General features: G+C 45.8%; 1 protein-coding gene across 1 annotated transcript; it reads left to right on the forward strand.

Annotated features, from left to right (window-relative positions):
• Positions 1 to 1,767: 1,767 nt before the first annotated feature.
• LOC309365049 (uncharacterized protein) lies at positions 1,768 to 13,373 on the forward strand. The gene is made up of 2 exons (XM_081903173.1): positions 1,768 to 1,936; positions 11,981 to 13,373. The coding sequence occupies exons 1-2, from the start codon at positions 1,861 to 1,863 to the stop codon at positions 12,862 to 12,864; spliced, it is 960 nt and encodes a 319-aa protein (XP_081759299.1). The 5' UTR covers positions 1,768 to 1,860; the 3' UTR covers positions 12,865 to 13,373.
• The last annotated feature ends 351 nt before the right edge of the window (positions 13,374 to 13,724 follow it).

A 13,724-nucleotide genomic window follows, 5' to 3' on the forward strand; every position in this document is an offset into this window, starting at 1 on the left:
CAGAAGTGTTTAAATGTATGCAAGGTGTGGAAAAAGTAGAAAGAGAAAAGTTTTTTCTGCTTCTCTCATAATACCAGAACTCAGTGTCATTCAATTAAGCTGAATTTTGGAAGATTCAAGATAGACAAAAGGAAATAAAAGTTCATGCAGAGCACAAAGGCTGTGTTCACATTGCTGCCTTAGGGGGCAATGAAGTGTTTCACAGGTTTTTATCGCTCACTGTTCACATCAGCACAGCTTCAATAGTGTCAGAGTCGTTTCCATTTTGGTGTACACACCAGGAGAATGCAAGGAGTGCGCGGTAAACAAGATTGCGATCACACCCATAGTTAAGCTATGGAATTCACTGCCGCTTTAAAAGAGGGCTGTTTTTGTTTGTTTGTTTATTTATTAAATGTCTATCTCGCCCTTCTTGCCAAAGAAGCCTGGGGCAGCAAACACAACTGCAATACAAATGCAATTTTAAAAATTATTTAGAACATTTTGGAACCGTTAAGAATATCTAAAAACAAAAATAATGCTGTAAGACGTGCAATAATAAAGCATGCTTTTAAAAAAAAACACAACAAAGCACAATAAAACACGTAAATGTTGTGTCTGGATGGGTCTGCCTAAATAGAAAGCTTTTCAGCTGATGTCTAAAAGAATGCAAAGATGGCACCTTCCTAATGAATGTCACTAGGCAGGGAGTTCCAAAGTACAGATGCTCCCGCACAAAGGCCTGACCAAACGCAGAACAGACATTGTGAGTTACTCACAGAGTTTCAGGTTCTGCAAATTGAAGCGTTGAGCCAATTTATGAAGGGAAAAACTATTGATGGCCAATAGCCATGATGCCTATGTTCTCCCTCTCAAGTATTCCTCTCAAAGCCAGTTGCTGAGAACCACAAATAGAGAGAACGCTGTTGCACCTGGGTCATACTTGTGGATTTTTTGCCCCCCACCCCAAATTTCAGTGGAACCCTGTGCGATAACAAAATTTGGGTCCCCCCTCGCCTCTTGTCTTCCATTCTACATAATAGTTGTGGCACCCCAGTGACCAAACTGGTTAGTAAAGGGACCCCTGACCATTAGGTCCAGTCGTGACCGACTCTGGGGTTGCGGCGCTCATCTCGCTTTATTGGCCGAGGGAGCCGGCGTACAGCTTCCGGGTCATGTGGCCAGCATGACTGAGCCACTTCTGGCGAACCAGAGCAGCGCACGGAAACGCCGTTTACCTTCCCGCTGAAGCAGTACCTATTTATCTACTTGCACTTTGACGTGTTTTTGAACTGCTAGGTGGGCAGGAGCTGGGACTGAGCAACGGGAGCTCACCCTGTCATGGGGATTTGAACCGCCGACCTTCCGATCGGCAAGTCCTAGGCTCTGTGGTTTAACCCACAGCGCCACCCGCGTCCCAACCAAACTGGTTGGGCTCCCCTAAATCCGCCTCTGCTTGTGGACTTACGATGGGCATCTGATTGGCCACCTGGAGAACTTGATGCTGGACCAACCAGGGCTGGGCTCGATACTGCTGAGCTCTCCTTAACGTTCTTGCCAATGCATGCCACAATAATTCCATTCCCAAACAATTCCATTGGCAGGGCTCCTTTCGTCATTCCTGTCGCCTCTTGCCAAATTCCCTTTAGGAGGATGCTCTCCAAACATTGCGTCTGCTCTGTTGAAACACCAGGGAAGGTGCTTCCTTGCAGGTGATAGCAAGGCACCACGCCCTGGCAGTCTGGGAAACCCAGCCCTTCATCCCATTAGCAAGGATATAAGCGGCACCCCCACTTTTCGAGAGCGTCTGGAGGAATTTTCTCTGCGCGGAGCCGGTCCTGACTTACGAAGCGGGGTCCTGAACTTGCCAAAACAGAAAGGATGAAGCTCAGTTCGGGCAGGATGCCCCTGGAGGTGAAATCTGCCTTCGTCTTGGCAGTGGTTCTTCTTCTTCAAGGTAGGTAACTGACAGGGTGGTCCTAAGGGTGGGGTGGGGGAGGAACATAATAAAACAGGACTATGAAGAGTTTTGTGGCTCCTTAAACATTAGCACATTCATTGCAGTGTGTAGGAGCTTGTGAAATTGAATGGGCTGCAATTCTAGCTCCACTTACCTGAGATTCAGTAGTACTTCCTTCTGAGTAGACACAGTTAGGATCGTGTTGTTAGTCTTTTAAGGAGCCGTAAGACCCTTTCTTGCCGGGACATGGGTGGCGCTGTGGGTTAAACAACAGAGCCTAGGACTTGCCGATCAGAAGGTTGGCGGTTCGAATCCCCGGACGGGGTGAGCTCCCGTTGCTCGGTCCCAGCTCCTGCCAACCTAGCAGTTCGAAAGCACGCCAAAGTGCAAGTAGAAAAATAGGTACCGCTCCGGCGGGAAGGTAAACGGCGTTTCCGTGCGCTGCTCTGGTTCGCCAGAAGCGCCTTAGTCATGCTGGCCACATGACCCGGAAGCTGTACGCTGGCTCCCTCAGCCAATAAAGCGAGATGAGCACCACAACCCCAGAGTCGGTCACGACTGGACCTAATGGTCAGGGGTCCCTTTACCTTTCTTGGTTTTGCTGTAACAGATTATGGGAGAAAGTAGAGCTGCTTTCTGACTGCTTTTAGCTCCCAGCAACAAAGATTGTTCCTCTGGTTTGTTTTGCTTCCCAGGATGATGTGGGATCCAGCCAGGTTGGGGGTGGGATGGGGGAGAAAAAGGCCCTTTAAGTCACGCAAAAGATGGTGCTACAGCCAGTAATGTCACAAGGAAACAGTGTTGAGCAGTTCCTTGGTTCCTCCTGCCACCAGCCTCCCAATACTGTAACAATGGCCAGTGGTGGATTTTGGGCAGTGCAGCGATTTCCCCCATACAAGGCACTGAACGGAGGGGGTATATCATCATCCTATACAGTGGTACCTCAGGTTAAGTACTTAATTCGTTCTGGAGGTCCGTTCTTAACCTGAAACTGTTCTTAACCTGAAGCACCACTTTAGCTAATGGGGCCTCCTGCTTCCGCCACGCCGCCATGAGTGATTTCTGTTCTCATCCTGAAGCAAAGTTCTTAACCCGAGGTACTATTTTTGGGTTAGCAAAGTCTGTAACCTGAGGCGTATGTAACCTGAAGTATCTGTAACCCAAGGCACCACTGTATTTATATGGGTATCTACTGAGAATCTCCATAAAAACCAACAGTACCCAAAGCAATTATTGTGAATTTTTTTGGGGGGTCAGAGATGCTCAGAGTGCCATATTACCAAAGTCGGGCCCTGCAATGGCTTTGTCTTCTGGAAAGAAGTAGGATTTACTTTGATTGGGCTGGGGAAAAAATGGAGCCTGTCTATGAGTTACCCTAGTAGCTGGTTTGAAATATATGACTAGACACCACAATGCTTTAGAACTATGTTAGGAAAAAATGGTCCTGTGTCCCGGCAGGTTAGGATGCTGGAGGGAATGCTGAGTTGATTCAAACGCTGATGCTGTTCTTCATTCCCCACTGCCTGCAAATTTAGAACAAGGGGGTGAGTCTAAACTGTGCTCCCTAAATCTTTTTGGACTCCCAATTCCCATCAGCTCCAGCCAGCCTGGCCCAATGGTCAGGGGTAAAGGGGAATTATAGTTCAACAGTGTGGCCCCCAGTGTGGAGAGATGCTGAAGGAATTGTAGCTAATATTTCATGAGGCCAGGCAAGCAATCAGCATACCTGTTTGTTAGAGAAACGTTTTATTTTAAAGGACCAATTGTGTAAAATAGATTTAAGTAACTCATCCATAGCTATTCCAGATGGGTGAAAAAGGATTTTAACAATGTAAATGAGAGAGAGAGAGAGAGAGAGAGAGAGAGAGAGAGAGAGAGAGAGAGAGATATGCTTATTAACCTTTAGATGGAAATCAGTGAGCAGTAGAAGTACTTGTCTTCATCTAGGTCAGGCATGTCCAACAGGTAGATCATGATCTATCAGTATTTCACTGGATGTCCGCGGTAGATCACTGGTAGATCATTGGCTTCCTCCACAGAAGCTGAACAACTGTGGCTCCTCTAAAAAAACCCCAACAACTTTGACCTGAACCCCTCCAAAATGGACCTTCCTCCTTCCTAAAAAAAAAACTCTTCCTAAAAAAACCTCTAACATCTTTCTTGGGCAATTCCAAACCATGCTCGGGACATTCATGGAATTACAGAAGTCATCCTGACTTCTAATTTGATCCCGGTACGTCCTTTTCGGTAGTGGCGCCCTCCTTGTGGAACCCTCTACCTTCAGATGTCAAGGAAATAAACAACTATCTGACTTTTAGAAGACACCTGAAGGCAGCCCTGCTTAGGGAAGTTTTTCATGTCTGGTGTTTTATTGTGTTTTTACTGTTCTGCTGGGAGCTGCCCAGAGTGGCTGCGGAAACCCAGCCAGATAGGCAGGGTATAAATAATAAAATTATTATTATAGGGTGAGGTGGTGCTGGCTCCCACGAGAGCGCCGCACCAAAAGACAAGCATCCTGATTTTTGTTAGAGTCGTGTTGACGGGTACATAAAGAGATCCCAAGTGGTCTCCTACTCAGGCACTGTCCTAACCCCAACCTTCTTAGCTTCAGCAAAAAAGTTGCATCATGTGGCCAGTGCTGTGGGGCCATATCTACCTGTGTCTGAGTTGGCATATCATGCATGGCTCTGGGCCTGCAGAGTTTCTGTCCCCAAAAAGGAGAAGTGCTAGCTGAGTTTGTTAGACTGGTGAAACTAGATTGCTTCTCGAGTGTGCCCAAGGTATCATCCATTTCTAGTTCTAACCCATAATTACCCCTTTGAAGTTGGCGGGTTTGAAAGAGAGTGGCCAAGCTGAAGACATTTAACGAGTTTAATGCCTGCGAAGATGTTAGTAACCCATGTTCAAACGCTATCAAATCCTCCATCAAGAACCATTCGCTATGGGTCTTTACGAGCACTACAAATTTGGTACATAGGTGCTGCTATTCAACCAACACTCTGTGGGATGCGCAGGCGCTGGCATTCAGCCTATGTTGTGATCAAGGATAAGAGCTAGGTCAGGCCAGCATCCTGTTCTCACAGTGACCAACCAGATGCTTGTGGGAAACTCACAAAAATGCAATAAAGATCAACGGATCATTCTGTTTCCTCTCTGTGTTAGTTGGGTATGTGTTCATTCATTAGTCCATTCGGACCCCTTTCCCTTTTTGCATTAATCTACAGTCTGTCTGGAAGGGAACGCGGGTAGCGCTGTGGGTTAAACCACAGAGCCTAGGACTTACCGGTCAGAAGGTCGGCGGTTCCAATCCCCGCGACGGGCTGAGCTCCCGTTGCTCTGTCCCTGCTCCTGCCAACCTAGCAGTTCGAAAGCACGACAAAGTGCAAGTAGATAAATAGGTACTGCTTCAGCGGGAAGGTAAACGGCGTTTCCGTATGCTGCTCTGGTTCGCCAGAAGCGGCTTAGTTATGCTGGCCACATGACCCGGAAGCTGTACGCTGGCTCCCTCGGCCAACAAAGCAAGATGAGCACCGCAACTCCAGAGTTGGACACGACTGGACCTAATGGTCAGTGGTCCCTTTACCTTTACAGTCTGAAAAATTTAATTTTAAATATCTACAGTGGAACCTTGGTTTTTTAGTGTCTCAGAAGCTGAACGATTTGGAACCTGAATGCCGTAAACCCGGAAATAATTACTTCCATTTTTGAGCGCACCTCAGAAGTACAGAGGTACCTCGGGTTACATACGCTTCAGGTTACAGACTCCGCAAACCCAGAAATAGTACCTTGGGTCAGTGGCGTAGCGTGGGTTGTCAGCACCTGGGGCAAGGCAAGTAATTTGTGCCCCCTAAGCCGTGGATTTGCGCTCCCTAAGCCGTGGATTTGTGCCCCCTAACCCTAACCCCCAGGTGTTGCGCCCGGTGCGGCCGGGCCCCCCTGCACCCCCCACGCTACGCCACTGCCTTGGGTTAAGAAGTTTGCTTCAGGTTGAGAACAGAAATTGTGATCCGGCAGCGCGGCGGCAGCGGGAAGCCCCATTAGCTAAAGTGGTGCTTCAGGTTAAGAACAGTTTTAGGTTAAGAACGGACCTCCAGAATGAATTAAGTACTTAACCCGAGGTACCACTGTAGAACGGCTTCCACTGTGTGTTTTTCCATTCTTTCCCCAATGGATTTTGCCAGTTGCCCATTGAACCTCGGTTTTCAAACCTTTCGAAAGTTGAACGGTCTTCCGGAACGGATTACGTTCGAAAACCGAGGTTCCACTGTATTTTTGAAAGCATTTTCTCAGCCAGTACACAATTCTAAAAGCCCAGAACTGTGCTGCAAAATGCATAGAAGGGAAAAGTCCAAATTGTGTCTGTGCTCCAATGTTCATGTTACTCTGGGAGTTGCAGATCAAGTTCATTCACATCAAGATTCCTGAAGAATGAAATGCTCCTGCCTCCCTGGTTCTGACACATTCCAAGTAAGCGTTGGCCCATGGTTTTACTGAACTCGGTTCAGTTTCCTCTGCTGCTGTTATGATCAGAAGCCCTTAATTTGAATTTAAACAGTGATGTGGGCGAGAGGGACAGTCCTCCGGGATGAGAGATGACAGGTCGGCAAGGCATTCACCCATCCTTCCCACAGTTCTGTGTTGTGGCAGTTCTGATATGAATCATTCTGGGACCACAACAAGATTGTGCCTTGGCCAAAGGCCTGGTGAAACAGCTCTGTCTTGCAGGCCCTGCGGAAAGATGTCAAGTCCCACAGGGCTCTAGTCTCTTGTGGCAGAGCCTTCCACCAGATCAGGGCCACGGCCGAAAAAGCCCTGGCTCTGGTTGAGGCCAGCCTAACCTCCTGCGGCCCGGGATTTCCAAGATGTTTTTATTTGAAGACCATAAGGTCCTCCGTAGGGAGGCGGTCCCGTAGGTACGAGGGTCCTAGGCCGTATAGGGCTTTAAAGGTTAAAACCAGCACCTTAAACCTGATCCTGTAATCCACCAGGAAGCAGTGCAGCGAATGTGATCCTGCGGCGAGGACCCCGTAAGGAGTCTCGCCGTGGCATTCTGCACCCGCTGGAGTTTCTAGGTCAGTCTCAAGGGCAGCCCCACGTTGAGTGAGTTACAATAATCAAGCCTGGAGTATGGCTAACGTTGGGTACAACCCATAATCCTTATATAAAAATCAATCTGCTTTGCTAAGCCATCACATGCCAAAATGACTGGTTATAATTTCTAACTAGACTAAGACAGAAAACAGCCAAATAAAAAACCAACTTTGCTAAAAGAGCGAAGAATGTATATGCAGCCTTTCCTTTGAAGTCGATGGGGATTTAGGAGTGCCTGCCTTGGATGTCATTATTTCTGGCTGATTTGCAACGTCAGAAGAAAGCTCAAATCACAGCCCTCAGCCACAGGGTGAACGCTGCTTATGAAATGACAAGCATGCCTACTAGCAAATGAATACTAGCTCAGCCTTGCCTCTCCTCATCGTGCTTTTGTTAAAAATGCTTCCTTTCAAAGCATAAGAAGAAGTCTCCACCAATTTATCCACTTATTCATCATTTCTCCCCCAAAAGGAATATATATATATATATATATTTAATTATTTTCTTAAGAAAGGAACACGACGACAACAACAATATGACAACCCTTGTTGCAGAGAGTGTCTTCTTCTTTGGCGATCACTCGTAGCCGAATAAGATTGTCTTTCATAAACACGGTCTTAACAGTGAGTCCGTAAGTGACTGTGGAGGCCAATTCTGGATCCACACGTCCTTCCACAGTGGAGACATTGGTTTCCAGGCAGGAGTTGATCACGGTGAGGGTTTGTCAAGCGTGTGCAGAGTACAACAGCCCACTGATGTTTTTATTTAAGAAAGCTATATCCCTTACAACCCCCCCCAAAAAAAACCCATAAAAGAGACAAAATTTAAAACATCAGAAAATAGAAAACATTAGAACAATGTTCGTAGCGCAGAGGGCTCCTGAAACAAAGTCTGTTTAACCTAGCCAGGCCGGAAACTTAGCAGGGACAGCGCCTGTCTGATTTTTCATGGGAAGGAGTTCCAGAAAGTTGGGCCTATTGCGTGAGTTGTGTTTCTGGTCCATGGAAGACCAGCAGTAGTGTTCCCCAATGGTGATCTAACTCATCGCTTTAGGACATTTGTAGGAAAGGCATAGACCTAGCCCTAGAATTGTAGAGTTGGAAGGGACCACGGGGCCATCTAGTCCAACCCCCTGCAAAGCAAGAATCTTTTGCCCAATGAGGGCTGTCCTTAAGGCATCCTGGGCCCAATGTTGAAAGGTAGGGGGATGCACATCAAAGCTTAGTTTAAGCAGAGTAACCTTTGATTCACATACAGTGGTACCTTGGGTTACATACGCTTCAGGTTACATACGCTTCAGGTTACAGACTCCGCTAACCCAGAAATAGTACCTTGGTTTAAGAACTTTGCTTCAGGATGAGAACAGAACTCATGCTCCGGTGGCGCAGCGGCAGCAGGAGGCCCCATTAGCTAAAGTGGTGCTTCAGGTTAAGAACAGTTTCAGGTTAAGAACGGACCTCCGGAATGAATTAAGTACTTAACTTGAGGTACCGCTGTATAGGCCTGGGGTTGGAACAGAGATTTTCTCCAAAGTGATTTAGGTACTTTCAAGTTCAAAATGGCCCCAGGGATTGGAGGGGACGTTTTCGGATGACATCGCAGAGTGCTGGTCATTCCACACTGTGTGGAATTTTGGCTGTTTCTGCAGAACGGCAGAACTCCCGTTGTCAGAGCTTGACCCTTGCGAGAAATAGGCACGTACGGCTTGAACTCTGTGAGAGTGATTTCAAGGTAGAGGGCTTGAGAAACTTGATTTCCTCGTGTTATGATGCAAACCGACTTGACTTGCGCTTCCAGGAACTCGTGCACGGATAGGAATGTATGTACTTATCCTTTGGATTCTGCCGTTCTCTGAATATCGCAGTTCAGTTCTCAGCTCAAGCAATGCATGGGAACGCATTAAAATGGGTAGTTCGGGATAAAAATATTTTTAAAAATGCATGTATTGCGAATAAATATACATCAACATACAATTTTGATTACATCTTTAAAAATGCATTTTTGTGGAGATTTTAAAATTTGAGATTACAGTGGGAATTGATTGAAGCAGACTTTTGAAGAAACACGCGTGAAGCAGACACAGACTTGAAGCAGGCTGATCAATCTATCGTTATTGCAGAGGGGTCTCTGGGGCAACTTGATTCTCACATGCTCCCTAAACCCTTGCAACCTGGTTCAATACATGCTACCGTAATTTTTGCTTGGATGAGATGGTTGTATAATGCAAGGCAGGATTTAGGTTCCTTAACCATCTGTTTTCTGCCTTGGGCTCCTTTGCGAGGGAAGATGGGGTATAAATTTATTCAATAAGCATTTCAAAATTATCTTTTTAAAGAATTAAAAAAAGGGGGAGTTTTCTTTAAATAATAATAAAGCAAGCCTCCCATTCTGAATTGTCTTATTTTCTTGCATGTTGTAGTTCATGAGCAGAGAACTAGGTGCTGTTGCTCTCAAACCCTCCTCATCCCTTAAAAATATACATATTTATATTTCATTGAAAATTTTCAGTGGACAAATCAAGTAAACTCTCATCATCGCTAACCATTGGCCATGATGGCTCTAGGGCTGATGGGAGTTGGAGTCTAGCCGCACCTGGAGGACTCCAGGTCCCCCCAATCCTTCTATCTAAAGCCATAGCAGCTTTCATCCCTCAGCTATGAATTCTGCATTCCAGCAAAGGTGTGCTGAAGGTGACAAACAATTTAATTGGTTTCAGGGTGGGGCTGGATCGTTTTGAGACATACAATTAAAATTATTGACGGCTGTGCTTCCTTCTATTAAGACCTGAATAAATAAGAGGTTTGGCTGGCCTTTACGAGGGGACTGTGTCTTTGCCGAGGCGAGCTCTGCTGCCCTGCGTAACTCCTTGATAGTAGATGTTTGGCAGAAATTATTCTTGCCTCTGTTTACATGGCTCTTAAAAGTATACTACCCTACTTGTCATACATCTGGGTTTTCCCGGGAATTTTGCCGATTCATTGAAAATCCCGTACATGTCTGGGAGAGAACCCGGACGTATGGCAGACCTATATTAATGTAAAGAAGCTCGTTTATACAGTACTGCTATTTCTTAGTTGTGGATTTTGGTTTGTTCTGTTTTGTGGGTGGGTGTGTTTTGTCTTTTGTTATAAAACTACGAATAAAAAAGCTTTAATAAACAACAAATGGTGTTGTTCAGTCAGGTCGTTTGTATTACCAACCAGTATTTATTGATGATTTTGTTATTATTGTACTGTAGTTTTATATGGTGTGGTATTATTAGGAAAGTGTGGTATGTAAAATAAACAAATAACTCATTTACCATTTAAAGATAAATCAGATGTCACCTTGATTTTTGGGAGGGGCTTCTGTGAATTTAATCTCTTGGGGCCAGGCCAATCCAACAGGTTAAGCTTCAACTTCACCACTGAGAGAGTAATGGGGAAATTCTCAGCTGGTTGAATTTCTGCCTGATTTTGCTAGTAGCGCACCACATTTTAGGCAGATATTGAGCAGATGTTGCTTTCCCGGCAAGGAGGGGCAACTGTACCTGTTGATTTTCTACCTGCGAAACACTTAAGAGCCACTTCACAGGAATTATGCAGTGCTGTTACTCAGAGGAAACAATGCCAACGGCAACTTGATTTAGCATACTGGGAAGTTCCTTTTAACCGTGTTTATTTTCCTAAACAGCCCGAAATATTCCTGGATGTAGAAATCAGCCAATGAGAAGGACTCATGCACAGTATAACTGTGCTTGGACTTAGAGACAGCACAATTCAAATCCAGCTCTGCCATAGATTTACTGAAAGGGCATGTAAGACTTGCAGGCCTGTTTTATTTTGGAAGGACTATAGCTCAGTGTAGAACATCTGCTTTGCATGCAGACGGCCTCAGCTTCATCCCTTAGCATCTCCAGGTAGGACCACGAAAGCCCCATATCAGAACACCTGAGATGGACCAGTGGCCTGACATGGTATGTGGTCCAGCCAGTTAAATGGGAACTGAACAAAATAACACAACACAAGGGCCAATAACAATGGCACTAAACACTATTTATAGACTAATACAAATGATCAGAAATTGCAACCAAAGTCTCTAAATCTTCTTCACCAGTTGCGGTGGAATAATTCAAAAGTTCGATAAATACATAATCTGTCACCAAATAGCACCAGAAAAGAGTTCTTGGATAACCAATCTTTTTAGTTCAATGCTTCATCAGCCAGTCTTGATCAATTCTTCATCAGCCAGACTTGTAACTTCAGTATCATATGACCACTGATCCAGAGCATATTTTCTACAGTGTTTATATTTACTTACATGTAAGATTGGCTTGTTAATAAATTGAACTGTATACTTCTCTTATTAATTCTTACAAGTCTGGCTGATGAAGTCTATAAATAGTGTTTAGTGCCATTGTTATTGGCCATCGTGTTGCGTTATTTTGTTCAGCTTGTCTATATTGCAACACAGGAGTCTGTTTAGGAGTTAAATGGGAACAACACCTGATCACAGGACCGATACGAAGATAGATGGATAAGGAAACATTGTCACCTGTCCTTTGCCATACGAATAGGGTGAGGCCTGCACTTAAACTCTCAATCCCTTGGGAGTCACTGGTGTGTGGGCTGCTGCCTGAGGCAGCAACAGGAGCAACACCTTGGATGAAGCAAGAGGAAAAGAACCTGCATATTCAGAGAAATCACGTGGTACAGAGCAGATCTCTGGGGAGTATACTGCTTGTTTGTTCTTTGGCTAATGGTGTTTCCTCATATGTCCCTAAAAAACCTGCGTAATGTACAAATTGGGGTTGGGCATGTGGCATGGGTGTCTCAGTTTATAGGCAAAACAAAAAAAAATCCTTCCAGTAGCACCTTAAAGACCAACTAAGTTACCTATCGGCTACCTATCTGTAACTCAGTTTATAGGCTCACCGTTTCACAATCTCTCCCCTTTGTGGTCCCTTCCCAGGTGTGACATGTATGAGCCTTCGAAGCACTGCTGCAACAAGCGCTCCTGTATCCCTCGGCGTGGCTAATCCATCAGTGGCCGGTACCCTTGAGAAGGAGGAGACCCTGGATGAAAACGAGCTTGATGCCAATGAGCCTAAAATGGATTATGACGAGGCCGGACGTGACGACTCCCTGGAATACGATGGGACCGTTTCACTTGACAAAGTAGGCGCAACCGAGTCCCCAAAAGACACCATGAAAGAAGACGAAAACGAGGAGGGAGCGAGTAACGTGGAAGTGTCCCCAAAGGAGAACAGGCGAGCGGAAACCAACATTTTGGAAGGGGTAGTAGACCCAACTGACCTCGATGATGCCCTTAACTTTATCAGTCTCATTGCCAAGAGAGCTGCTGAGGATCTAGAAGAGGAAGAGGCGGAGGAAATGATGTCGAGTGACGACGAGGCTCTTAACTTCATCAGGCTGGTTGCCAAGAGAGCAGCTGAAGAGGAGGAGGCAGCTGAAGAAGGGAAGCCAATCGACGAGGATTCCTTTTTGTTTACCGACCTGCCCAAAATCTTGGGGCCCTTGCTGAAAGCGTTTTCTAGCACACCAGAAAATTCTGAGGCTCCCTCACCGGATGACTTCTTTTCTTGGTTTCCTGACCTGAAGAAACTGCTGGAGGATCCCAAGCCGACTGGCAGGAGATCTTATCTGCCTACTTCTCCACAGCCAGCCCTACAAATATCCCCCGCCTCTCCCCAGCCCACTGGATCTGAAGTCCTTTCCTCCCCATCTCTGCCAGAAGTGTCAGCCTCTACTGCCCAACCAACCATACCTGAACCTCCTCGGACAAGCCAGCCTTCTCTCCCAGAAGTCCCAGACTCAGAAGAGAGATTTTATTAAGCAGGCACAGCCAAGTAGTCCTCACCTTTTTGGAGAATGAGGAAAATGAAAAAGGAAGGCTGGTCGGGAGTCTCATTCCCCCAACCTCCTATTTCTCCTTGAGACCGCCTCTATTTCTTATTATTAACAAGGTATAAAAAGTAAGCACAATGTATGCTTTTAAAAACACACTGTTTTTCATTTGGCAATTTAATACTGCATCTACCCAAGAGCTACACAAAGGTTGTTGTACTTAGGGATCGGAGGAGAAATTCAATTTGGTTTGCATTTGAATTGGAGCCTGCCTAATTCGCACATCCCAAATGCCTTATCTTAGTGGGCAGACTTATCTATCCCTAACTGTATTTGGGCATAGTGAATCAACACTGCTTTGTTTCCTTAAGTACAGCCCAGCCTCCAGATTCCCCCCCCCCCATCTTCTTTGAGTTAGGAATCTGCTGCAGGCTTGTATAAAGAGCACTGCCAAAAAGCTGTATATCACCTTGCTTAATAAACCTGTTTGGTTACTAGTACCTGCGTGAAGCCTGAGTCTGTAGTCAAGGTTCAAGAGACAAGAACAACCACCACTGGGATTTGGGGGTACTGTGGTAGGATAGAGAGGGCGAAATAAATGGGGAGGAGAATAAGAGAGACAACATCATAGGTTCTTTTGTCACGTGTGTGTGCAGACCCTCCAAGTTTCCCTGTTTTCCAGGGACAGTCCCAGATTTACAGAAGCCGTCCCAGTTTCTGATTTGATCCCAGAATGTTCCGCTTTTCCATATGTTACCGGAAAAATCCGAGGGCTCCCTTGGACAAAACAAAGACACCAACCAGGATAACGTGGAGCAAAACAGCAGCCTGTAGGCTTGGCCTTTATT

The sequence above is a fragment of the Podarcis melisellensis genome (assembly GCF_964234715.1).
Source record: "Podarcis melisellensis genome assembly, chromosome: 2".
NCBI classification, from domain to species: domain Eukaryota; kingdom Metazoa; phylum Chordata; class Lepidosauria; order Squamata; family Lacertidae; genus Podarcis; species Podarcis melisellensis.